Raw genomic sequence first — 12,533 nt, forward strand, 5'->3', positions numbered from 1 at the left:
GTTCCAGTAATGCATGTTTTAAATCAAGTTTCAAAATCTCCACATCTCTGTTGGTTTGCAGGTTGTGAATATCACTAAGATTATTGGTGATGGGAGTCCAGCTGAACTCATATACTTTGTGGAGAAGCAGAATGGGGAGCGCCTCAATGCAAATGAAGCAGCCAGCCTCATCAACAAAGTTGATATACAGAGAGCAGCAATTGTTCTAGGCTATCAAATACAAGGTGCATTGGCACAACGTAAGTCTGGCTTTTATTTTACAAAGCTCAAAAAATGTAGAATGTACAGAAAGTAAGGAAGTAAATTGATGGTACTGATCCAAAAAATTATTCCTATCATATCTCTCTGTTGTAAATCCAAAAATCAGTCTCTTTGATCTATCAGTGACCAGCTGAGCCATGCAAACTAATTTTCTGCTAATCCAATAGGTTGATATTGGTTATGAGATTTAATGATTTTGTAAGCTCTTGAGCTTTTACCACTTAGCTGCTTGGCCGGGCAGCGAATATCTGCCAGAGATAAGGAAGGTTCATTTGTGTTCTCCACAGCTCTTGTGTGCTGCATCTTTATACTTATCAAGCAGAAGTCTCCAGAAATGTATGTATTAATAAGGAACATGTGCTTCAGTATTTAAAAAACAAAGAAAAATATACAGCAGTTGGGCGATGCAGGAGAACAAAGAAAAGAATTAACAAGTAGGAAGAACTGTTCCAATCAAAATCATGAAGTTCAGGAAATATTTGAGGTTCAAAAAATCTACATGGTGACCTGACTATTAATTGGCCATTCTGTGTGCTTTGCAAAAGTGATTTTTCAGGCTACCCCTTAAACCACGGTAAGTTTGAGGTGGTGGTGTTTGTACAGCAATGTCCCTTGTGGAATTTCGCATTAATCCAGCCATATCAGACAAAGGAGCAGGACAATCAGTCCTTCAGTCCAACACTGAGATTCAACAAGATCAATTTGTAAACTACTTGTGTTAACAACAACCAATGACTGCTTTATACGAATGTCACTCTGCACCTTGAATATATGCAATGACTCCAATTCCACAGCACATGGAGAAGAAAATTCCAACAACTCAACAAATAGCTCATCATCACCTTAGCTGATTAGTTCCTTATTCTGTAAGCATGCTTCTTTATTCTAGAAAACCCCAACGCAGAAAAGTCTTCCAGCAACCAACATGTACTGTATATCTCTCTCAAAACTATTTATTTCCATAAAATCACCTCATATCCTTCTAAACAAATATAGGTACTGTCTGTTCTACACATCTTCTGATGTCAATCTTGTTTGCCTAATCATCAATGAGGTGAACCTTCTCTGAATTATCTCCAATGCAAGGATATAATTCCTTACATGGAGATCCACCCCAGATAGGGTTCTATTACTGTGACCTGTCCATAATCCAATCAGTTCATGTCAGAAACATACTGTGAACTGAGTTCCTATTGGCAGAAGATGCTTGCTGAAATACGAACATGAGAACATAAGAAATAGGAGCAGGAGTCGGCCATCTGGCTCGTCAAACCTGCTCCGCCATTCAATAAGATCATGGCTGATCTGGCCATGAACTCGTCTGCACCTACCTGTCTTTTCCCCAGAACCCTTAATTCCCCTACTATGCCAAAATCTATCTAACCTCATCTTAAATGTATTTACTGAGGTGGCTTCCACTGCTTCATAGGACAGAGAATTCCATAGATTTACCATTCTCTAGGAAAAACAGCCCCTCCTCATCTCCGTCCTACATCTACTCCCTCGAATCTTGAGGCTATCTCCCCAGTTCTATTCCCAACAACCCGTGGAAACACTTTCTTACCTCTATCTTATCTATCCTTTTCATAATAAGATCTCCTCTCACTCTTCTGAATTCCAGTGAGTACAGTACCAGGCAACTCAATCTCATCTCATAGTCTAACCCCCAATCTCTGGAATCAACCTGGTGAACCTCCTCTGCATCGCATCCAAAGCCGGTATATCCTTCCTCAAGTAAGGAGACTAGAACTGCACCCAGTACTCCAGGTGTGGCCTCACCAGTACCCTGTGCAGTTGCAGCATAACCTTGCTGCTCTTAAGTTCACTCCCTCTAGCAATGGCCAACATCCCATTTGCTTTCTTGATAGCCAACCTTTTGTGACTCATGCACAAGCACTCCCAAGTCCCTCTGTACAACAGCATGCTGCAATTTTTTACCATTAAGTAATAATCTGCTCTTCCATTTTTCCTTCCAAAGTGGATGACCTCGCATTTATCAACAACTGCCAGACCCTTGCCCTCTCACTTAACCTATCTGTATCTCTTTGCAGACTGTCTGTAATTTTGCAGAATTTGTTTTTCCACTCAATTTAGTATCATCAGCAAACTTAGATACACTACACTCAGCCCCCCCTTCCAGATAGTTAATGTATATTGTGAACAGTTGCGGGCCCAGCACCAACCTTTGTGGCACATCACTCACCACTGATTGCCATCCACAGAAATACCCATGTATCCCAACTCTCTGTTTTCTCTTGGTTAATTAATTCTCTGTTTGTGCTAATACATCACCCAGAACTCTCTGCTTCCTTATCTAATGGATGTCTTTTATGTGGCACCTTATTGAATGCATTCTGGAAATCCACTTAAATAACGTCCATCTGTTCCCACCTGTCAACACTCTCCTTGTTATATCCTCAAAGAACTCCAGTAAGTTTATCAAACGGGACCTGCCTTTGCTGAATCTATGCTGCATTTGCCTGATGGATCCATTTCTTTCCAGATGCCTCGCTAATTCTTCTTTAATGATAGCTTCAAGCATTTTCCCAACTACAGATGTTAAACTATCTGGCCTATAGTCACCTGTCTTTTGCCTACATCTTTTTTTTGAACAGTGGCGTGACATTCGCCTTCTTCCAATCTGCTGGGACCTGCCCATAGTCCAGAGAATTTTGATAAGTTATCACCAGAGCCTCAACTATAACCTCTGCCATTTCTTTCAGTACCCTGAAATACATCCCATCAGGACCAGGAGACTTCTCTATCTTTAGGCTCAGAAGTTTGCTCAGCACTACCTCTTTAGTGATAGCTATTGTATCAAGGTCCTCATTTCGCATCGCATCCATGTCATCTCTCTTCAGCATGTTAGACCACTGTGAAAATTTAAACTAAATAGACATTCAAAATTTCCTCCATTTCCTCATTACCTAATATCAATTACCCCTTCTCGTCCTTCAAGGGAACTACATTCAGTTTGTCATCCTTTTTTATATAATTACAAAAACATTTAATACCCGTATATCTTGTACTAGTTTATTTTCATAATCTAGCTTCCCTTTCTTTATTGCTCGCTAAGTGGTTCTTTGTTGCTTTTTAAAGTTTTTGCAATCTTCCAGTTTCCCATTGCTGTCGGCGACTTTGTATGCACAAGCTTTTAGTTTGATGCCATCTTTTATTTCCTTAGTTTTTCATGACGGGCTTTCCCCACCCTTACTGTCCTTGCTTTTAACTGGAATATACTTCTGTTGAGCACCATGAAAACTCTCTTTGAAAGTCTTCCATGCCACTATTTAGAATGTGTTCCCAGTCTATCCTATCCAACTTCTCCTTCATCTGAGTGTAGCCTCCCTTGTTTAGGCATAATACACTGGTTTTAGATTGAACTGTTGCACCTTATGAGAAACTTGATGAGAACCCCAATCTGCACACTCTTAATACAGTAAATTTTTATGCTGCACCTTATTAAGTAGAGTCAGAGTATATAGCACCAAAAAAGACCCTTCGGCTCATTTCATCCACGCCAACCTGACCTGCCTAGTCTCAACTACTTGACCATATCCCTGTATACCCCCTTCATCCATGTACTTGTCCAAGCTTGTCTTAAACAAGTCACATTAGCCACTTCTGCTGGCAGCTCATTCCACATTTGTACCACCCTTTGTGTGAAGAAGATTCCCCTCAGATTCCAGGAAGGTTTGCTAGTACTGCACCAGCGTTGGGGGGAGGTGCAGGGTATAATTTAAAATTGTAGTGGGATGGGAACCTGAGCACCATCTCAGTTAGTGGAGTAGGTGCGAGGAAAGATTTTGTTAGGCCTACATACTTTGTCAGGAATTGAAAGGTTGAGCATGGTGGGAAGTAATGTTCTGAGTTGTATATTTTGATGCAAAGAGTATTGTAGGAAAGATGGATGCATTTAGGGCATGGATCAGTACGTGGAATTATGACATTGTAGTCATTAGTGAGACTTGGTTGCAGTAGGGGCAGGACTGGCAACTCAGTGTTTCAGGGTTCCATTGTTTTAGATGTGACAGAGTGAGAGGGATTAAGGGGAGAAAGGTGGCATTGCTAGTCAGGGAAAATGTCACAACATTGCTCATTTCGAACAGACTGGATAGCTCATCTAGTGGGAGTTTATGGGGAGCAATGAAGAATAAGAAAAGTATGACTGTGTTAATGGGATTATATTATAGACTATCCAGCAATTATATTATAAACTACCCAACAATCCATAAGATTTAAAAGAACAAATTTGTAGAGAGGTTGCATGAAACATAAGTTTGTAATAATAGGTGATTTTAACTTGACACATTGACTGGGACTCTCATACTGTAAAAGGGTGGGATGAGGAAAAAGTGCGTTAAATGTGTTAAGGAAAATTTCCTTAATAGAGGTCCCAACTAGAGAGAGTATGATGCTAGATCTCCTATTGGAGAATGCAACAGGGCAGGTGACAGAAGTTTGTGTAGGGGAACACTTTCCATCTAGTGATCATTGCAGTTGCTTTCAAGCAATGATTAGGTCTGGGCCTCGGGTTGAGATTCTAAATTGGAGAAAGACCAATTTTGACGGTATCAGAAAAGATCTGGCAAGTGTGGTTTGAGATAGGTTGTTTACTGGCAAAGATGTTCTTGTTAAGTGGAAGGCCTTCAAAAGTGAAATTATGCGAGTACAGAGTTTTTATATGCCCTTCAGAATACAAGCAAGGAGAACAGGTTAATGGAACCTTGGATTTCAAGAGATGTTGAGGGCCTGGTTAAGAAAAAGGAGGTGGTGTACAGCAGGTATAGGCAGGAAGGAGCAAATGAGGTACTTGAGGAGAACAGAAATGCAGGAGAACATTTAAGAAGACAATCAGAAGGCCTAAAAGATCAGGAAGTTCCACTAGCAGACAAGGTGAAGGAGAATTCCAAGGGCTTCTACAAATATATTAGGAACAAAAGAATAGCAAGGATTAAAATTGGTCTTCTGGAAGATCAGAGTTATCATCTATGCATGGAGTGACAAAGATGGGGAAGATCTTAAATGGACTTTTTTGCATCTGTACTTGTACAATGAGTCATAGATTTGAGGCAGTGCAGCAGAGAGGGCATGGACTCTATAAGATCACTGTCTTGGGGCAAATTAGGGTGGATAACCCTTCTAGGCCTGACGAGGTGTATCCTTAGACCCTGTGGGAGGCCAGTGCAGAAACTGCAGGGGCCGTAGCGGAGATATTTACAACATCCCTAGACACAGGCGAGGTGCCGAGCTAATGTTGTTTAAGAAAGTCTTTGAAAATAAATTAGGACATTATAGGAGAATGAGCCTGACAGCCATAGTAAGTTAAGGAAGATATTCTAAAGGACCAGATATAAATAAGTATTTGGACAGACATGGACTGATTAGGGATAGTCAGCATGGCTTTGTGCATGGTGGGTCAGGTGAAACCAATCTAATAGTTTTTTGAAGAAGTCACCAGGAATGGTAATGAAGGCAAGTGTGTGGATGTTGTCTACATGGACTTTAGCAAGACTTTTGACAAGGACCCAACCCACATGGGAGGTTGTTCAAGAAGGTTTGGTCACTTGGCATTCAAGATGAGGTAAATGAATTGGATCAGACATTGGCTTCATGGGAAAAGCGGGAGGCTGATAACAGATGTTCGAAATTTTACAAGGATGTTGCCAGAACTTGGGGACCTGAGTAATAGGGAATGATTGAATATTTTAGAACTTTATTCCCTAGTGTGTAGAAGAATGAGGGGAGATTTGATGAAGGTATACAAAATTGAGGGGTATAGACAGGGTAATACAAGCATGCTTTTTCCACTGAGGTTGCATGAAACTACAACTAGAGGTCATGGATTAAGGGTGACAGGTGAACTGTTTAAGAGAATATGAGGGGGAAATTTTCTTTCACTTGGGGTAGTGAGAAAATGGAACAAGCTGACAATAGAAGTGGTGAATGTGGGTTTGATTTAAACGTAAGAGAAATTAGATAGGCACATGGTTGAGAAGGAAATGGAGGGCTATGGTCCAGGTGCAAGTCGAAGGGACAAGGCAGATTAATAGCTTGGCATGGACTAGATGGGCCGCAGGGCCTATTTCTGTGCTGTAGTGTTCTATAATTATTTCATCATTCGCCTAAACCTGTGACTTCTTGTGCTAATTTCTCTAAATATACTGGTAGTACCCCTTTTATGTAAGATCCCAATGTTACATATTAAGCTATAACTGCACCATAGTTTATTCCTTTCTGAATCCCTCTATTATATTTGCTGCTTTTCAATGCGCTGACGCTACTTCAGAGTCCAGGGAATATTAATGGACTACAACCCACAGAAGGCTAAAGAAAGTTAGTAGGAATGTGAGAAAATTATATTGAAAAGATTGAGCCTAATAACTTGCAAATGTAATAAATTGTAACTTTAGAAGTCTTGCATTGGCCTCTTCAAATCAGTACTGATGCAAGAATATTGGAACTTTGTAAACTTGGAACACATTTAATGTGTGTTTAAAAACTTCAGTTTTGGTGGGGAAAAATCAGGTGGCACCTTATCAAAGCCAGGAACAGTTTATCTTAATTTAAGGGGCCGTGGCCTGGGACTTGTTCACAGGGTATCTTGGACTATCCAAACTACCAAACACCAAAACCTTGTGTTTTCTCACCAAGTACTGGGTACTCTTCCCTCTATCAACTTCATTGCTACACCTAGGTACTTGTCATAAATGACTCATTGTCCTTGAATGAAAAGAATTGTTGTTGTTTCTATTTTCTTGATTAACAAACAATTTCAGCTCCTTTTGATTTCTGCAGACCATTCAAATAAGTGACTACTTTGTTGGTGGTATTGCAAGGTTTATCTTGACACATTTATGGTTTATTTCATTGTTCCAGAGGCATTTGAAATTCCTATGATACTGGATTGAGCTGCATTTGTTCTTAATCTTGAAGTGATAGACAATGCTGAAAGAGGATAATTAGTAATGCACTTTATCACATTCCAAAATGCTTTACAGTCAATCAATTTTATAATGTAAACACATCAATAATTTGCACAGAGCAAAAATCCACAGTTTGTTTTGATTGATGGAGAATGTGCAGGTCTCTGGTCAAGTTCCAAGCTCTTGTATATGACTTGACATCACCTGAACGATGGACAGAAAAAGAGAGCAGTCTGTTATTTATGGGATATTGTAATGCTGCCTCAGTTCTGAATTGAAGTCGCAGTTAAAATTGTCTTCCGATGTATTGCTTAGACATTCACTCAACCAGTAAATGATTCTAGCACGAACTGTATACAGTGCCTGTATTCAGCCCCCACAACAATTTAAAAATTTTACTCTCATTTTCGAAATTTAAAATATATTGAGGTTAGATTTTTGAGCTAATCTACCCAATGTTATGTATCATGTCAAATCAAAAGAAAAATCCCCAAACCTGTCAATAACTTACTAAAAGTTAAAACATGAGAAAGTCTGCAGCTGCTGGAAATCCAAGCAGTACATGTAGGAAAATGGAGGAACTCAGCAAGTCGGGCAGCATCCATGGAAATGAATAGATAGTTGATGTTTTGGTAGAGACCATTCTTCAGGATTGAGAATGAAGTGGGAAGATACAAAAACAAAAAGGTAGGAGGAGGGGATGGAGGCTAGCAGGAAGGTGAATAGTGAAGCCAGGTGGATGGGAAAGGTGAAGGGCTGGAGAAGAAGGAATCTAATTGGAGAGGAGAGTGGATCATCGAAAGGGAAGGAGGGGAAGCAATAGGCAAGTGAAAAGAAGTAAGAGGCTGAGTGGGTGATAGAAGAAGAGAGGAATATAAGATGTTGCTCCTCCGCAGGTGGAGGCCATGGACTGACATGTCAGAACAGGAATGGGAATCGGAATTAAAATGTTTGACCACTGGGAAGTCCTGCTTGTGGCAGATGGAGCGGAGGTACTTGACAAAGCGGTACCCCAATTTATGAAGGGTCTCCCCAATGTAAAGGAGGCTGCATTGGGAGCACTGGATGCAATAAACAGCCCCAGCTGATTTGCACCTGGGGCCCTGAATGGAAGAGAGGGAGGAGATGTATGGGCAGATGCAGCACCTTGACCACTTTCAGGGATCAGTGCTGGGAGGGAAATTAGTGGGGAGGGATGAATGGACAGGGGAACTGCGGAGGGAGTGATCCCTGCAGAAAGTGGAGAGGGTGGGGAGGTAAAGATGTTTAGTGGTAGGATCCCTTTGGAAATTAAAAACTGAAATTGAGACTGAAAAAATATACATTCCCTTTGTAATTACTATACTAATATTCCTCATTAGCTTACCAGCTCATCCAGTTTTATGATTTAGAAATTGGAGGATATCCTGTTTTCAATGATTTCATAAGAATACTGCAAATGCACCCTCCCTCTCCAAGGTCCAACAGGATGATAGATTTTCAACAGACCAAACCTAATCTAAATGAAGGCAAAAGCACATTCAAAAGAAATCAAGGAAATGAAAATAGAGAGGGACAAATCTGGGGAAGGATACAAGATCATCTCAAAGGCACTGAACATAACTTGGAACTCACTGTGATCCATCGTTTTAAGAAACAGTGATAAAAAGTATGAAACCATAGCCACACTGCCTAGGTCAGGTTGCTTCTCTAAACTTAGTCGCCAGAGAAGAATTGCACTTGTTACTGAGGTTACTGTGATGCCAGTAATCACTCTGAGTGGGCTGCAGAAGTCAGTGGCTGCAACTGGCGATGAAGTTCATGGATCCACATTCTCTAAGGCCTTGCACAAAAAAGGGTATTTATGGAAGAGTGGCATGGAAGAAGACCTAGTGCATATCTTTGCCCGTAAAGGCTTTGCGAAGTGTCATGTAGAAGATACTGTAAAAATGTGGAAGATCTTGTGGTCAGATGGGATTAAATTGGAACTTTTTGGCTTCAACAAGCAGTTATGCGGTGTAAATCCAATACTGTGCATCAATTACGTAACACAATCCCTTCTCTAAAGAATGGTGGAGTTACCATCATGCTGTGGGCATGCTTTTCAGTAGCAGTGACTGGAAATCTGGTCAGGATTGAAGGGAAGATGAATGCTCCTAAATACAGAGATCCTGGATAATAACCTGCTAGTTCTGCCAGAAAGCTTAAACTGGGAAAGAAGTTCGTCTTTCAGCAGGACAATGACTCAAGCACACTGCCAGGGCAACCAAGGGGTGATTTCAACTGAAGTAAGTTGATGTCCTTAAGTGGACCAGCCAGAGTCCTGACCCTAATGCGATTGAACATCTCTGGAAAATCCTGAATATTGCTGTCTGTCACTGTTCACCAACTAACCTGATGCAGCTTGAGCAATTTTGCAATGAAGGATGGACAAATCTTGCTCCATCATGTTATACAAAGCTAATAAAGACTTATCCAAAAAGGCTACTGGTTGTAATAGCTGCGAGAGTTAGTTCAACTAAGTAAAGGGGATGAATAGTTCTGAACTTTTAACATTTCAGTTTTTGAATTTTTAGTTTTCCTTCCTTACAATTTTCCCAGTTTATTGGGCTGTACCATTTACAAAAAAGGAGCATGTGATTTACAAATACAAATTCTCAGATAAAATGATGAAAATCCCTGGTTGTAATACCCATTTATGTGAACACAGGATTGGGGACTGAATACTTTTTCAAGGCACAGTATGCAATACTTCTGGGTTGAATCTCTAAATCATACATTGGTAGGCTGTTTATACCAAATATTTTCTAGCTGTAGGATATGTCTACTCCAACTGCAAAACAATTAAAGATCTTGTTAATTTTTCACTTCATATTTTGGGTGATTAATTTCCTGAGTGAATAATGGAGAATAACAATAATTCAGAAGAATAATGGAGAATTTGAGCAAAATAATTCTCCTACTGACTAGCAGTGAAGTTGTACATAGAATACCCCTCCACTACCATTTGGTTGATCTAGTAATGTGCCTCAATAAATTGTCACCTCTTGCAACAAATTACATCTATCAAGTTGCCTTAAGCTGCATTGAGTTAATTAACAATTTGGTAAACTCTTGCATATAACATACTCCTGTGATCTTATTCAGGGTATGCTAATGTAAACACTTGTGGTATGTAAGCAATGATATCTTGGCATGTGAGTCCAAGATTGTGCTCCAGGAGCACTGGGTGAAATGGGCAAATTTTAAGCTTGCTTGGATTTATGATATTCCCATTAATTACTTATTTATTCCTCCCTCATTTCCCTGTAGACCCGCAACTTATTTTCTCTTGTATGTACACCATTTGTTTTCTTTAATTCCTTTTCTCCTTGTCTAAACATAAAGGATAATTTTCACTAACTAATTAATCTGCCAGCAGGTCTTTGCAATGACATGGGTTTCCACCAGATGTTCTGGCTTCCTCTCTTGCAGAGAGATTGTGCTGACTCTACACAGATAGCACTCGAGGTCAGGATCCGACCTGTGTATATAGAGTTAAGAGGCAGTGGAGCAAATTGCTGCACCATTATGCCATCTGTATGTGCTACAAAATGAAAAAGGGAGAAGACCGCACTGCTAGCTCTAGTCACTTGTCCCGTAAAGTCTTTCAGAATCCAAAAGTCACTGTTAGTAATTTTAGTCCAAGCAGAATCTATGTTGTGTAGTGCAATCAATTGTACTTGTGTTAAATATGAGTGAAAATGAAATAATTCATGCCAGTGTATACTTTATCAGAGAATTTAGTAACATAGTTTTTTAAGAGTTTCATTAGGTGCCACATTTGGTCGTAATTTTCCTTTTATAGCGGTAGAGAGAGTTCCGACCTCATCTCCAACCGAAGAAAATAGAAGTATGTGGATCATTGTGGCTGTGCTTGTACCAGTGATTGTGGTCATCATCATCATCATGATTCTGTACTGGAAGTTCTGTCGAACAGACAAGCTGGAGTTTCAGCCGGACACCATGAGTAACATTCAACAACGACAAAAAGTAAGAAATTATATAAATCAAAGTCTATTGATGTTTCTAGTTGCAGAGCTTATGGTGAAGGACTGTAGTTGGATTTGAAAAGAATTTGGTGTTATATGTAAGGAAATAGTAATCAGGTTAATCGTACAGTAATTTTATAAGAAACAAAAGGAACGACAGTTTGATAAGTCATGAATTTGATAAATCAGAATCGGGTTTATTATCATATGTTGTAAAAGTTGTAGTATTGCAGCAGCAAAACAGTGCAAGTCAGGTTTAATGTCATTTAACGATATACGTGTATATAATGTATATAACCATATAATGTACATAGAAATGAGACAAAGTTTCTCCAAATCTGGGTGTAAAGCACAGTAGTACTCATAACATACAATAACTTATGAAGATAAGGATAAAATCTGCAGATGAATCACATGTAAATAACAAACTAAAGTGCATTAATATTAAATATTGTAAAGTACAGAACAGATTAACCAGTGGCGCTTCGAATACAATGAGGCGGGGAGTTCAGAATCCTAATGGCCTGGGGGAAGAAACTGTTTCTCATCCTGACCATTCTTGTTTTTATGCATCGTAGTCTCCTGCCTGATGGGAGAAAGTCAAAGAGGATGCTGGATGGATGGGTGGGATCCTTAATAATACTAAGGGCTCTGCGTACGCAACACTCCTGATAAATGTTCACGATGGATGGTAGGGAAATCCTCTCAGCTGTTCTCACAATACTTTGTTGGGATTTCTAGTCTGAGGCTCGACTGCTCCTATACCAGATGGAGATTCAACTTGTCAGGACGTGCTCAGTGGTGTTCCTGTAAAATGTAAAAGAAAAATTACTAAGTTACAAAAATAAATAAGCAGTGTATAAGACAAATAGTGAGTTACTATTCATGGACCATTTGGAAATCTGATAGCAAAGGGAAAGAAGCTGTTCTTAAATGTTGAGTATGGTTCTCCTGTACTTCCTGTCTGATGGTAGTCACAAGAAGAATGGTGAGAGTGTCACAAGAAGAATAATGGGCAAGGAGGGTTATGCCCATGATGGCTGAGTCTACAACCCTCTGCACCCTCTTGTGATCCTGTGTATTCGAGGCTCCGTACCAGGCTATGATGCAGCCAGTCAGAGTGCTCTGTACTGTACATCTGTAGAAATATGCAAGAGTCTTTAGTGGCAAAAAAAGTCCGCCCCCCCCCCCCCCCCCCAAAACTCCAGATGAGGTAGAGCTGCTGTAGTGATGGATTCCTCTGAGGCATTGACCCCAGAACTTGAAGCTGCTCACCTTTTCAAACACTGACCCCTCGATGAGGATTGCTGTGTGTGTTCTCCTGACTTCCCCTTCC

General features: G+C 40.1%; 1 protein-coding gene across 2 annotated transcripts in view; it reads left to right on the forward strand.

Moving 5' to 3' along the window:
* The window catches only part of LOC140734679 (UPF0606 protein KIAA1549-like), a 269,781-nt gene that overhangs the window by 195,895 nt on the left and 61,353 nt on the right, over window positions 1–12,533 (forward strand). For both annotated transcript variants that reach the window (XM_073058967.1, XM_073058968.1), the window contains exons 9-10: window positions 62–239; window positions 11,014–11,198. In XM_073058967.1, the coding sequence (XP_072915068.1) occupies window positions 62–239; window positions 11,014–11,198 (363 nt within the window). The remainder of the gene's footprint in view (window positions 1–61; window positions 240–11,013; window positions 11,199–12,533) is intronic.

Source organism: Hemitrygon akajei, chromosome 10, assembly GCF_048418815.1.
Source record: "Hemitrygon akajei chromosome 10, sHemAka1.3, whole genome shotgun sequence".
In the NCBI taxonomy this organism is placed as follows: domain Eukaryota; kingdom Metazoa; phylum Chordata; class Chondrichthyes; order Myliobatiformes; family Dasyatidae; genus Hemitrygon; species Hemitrygon akajei.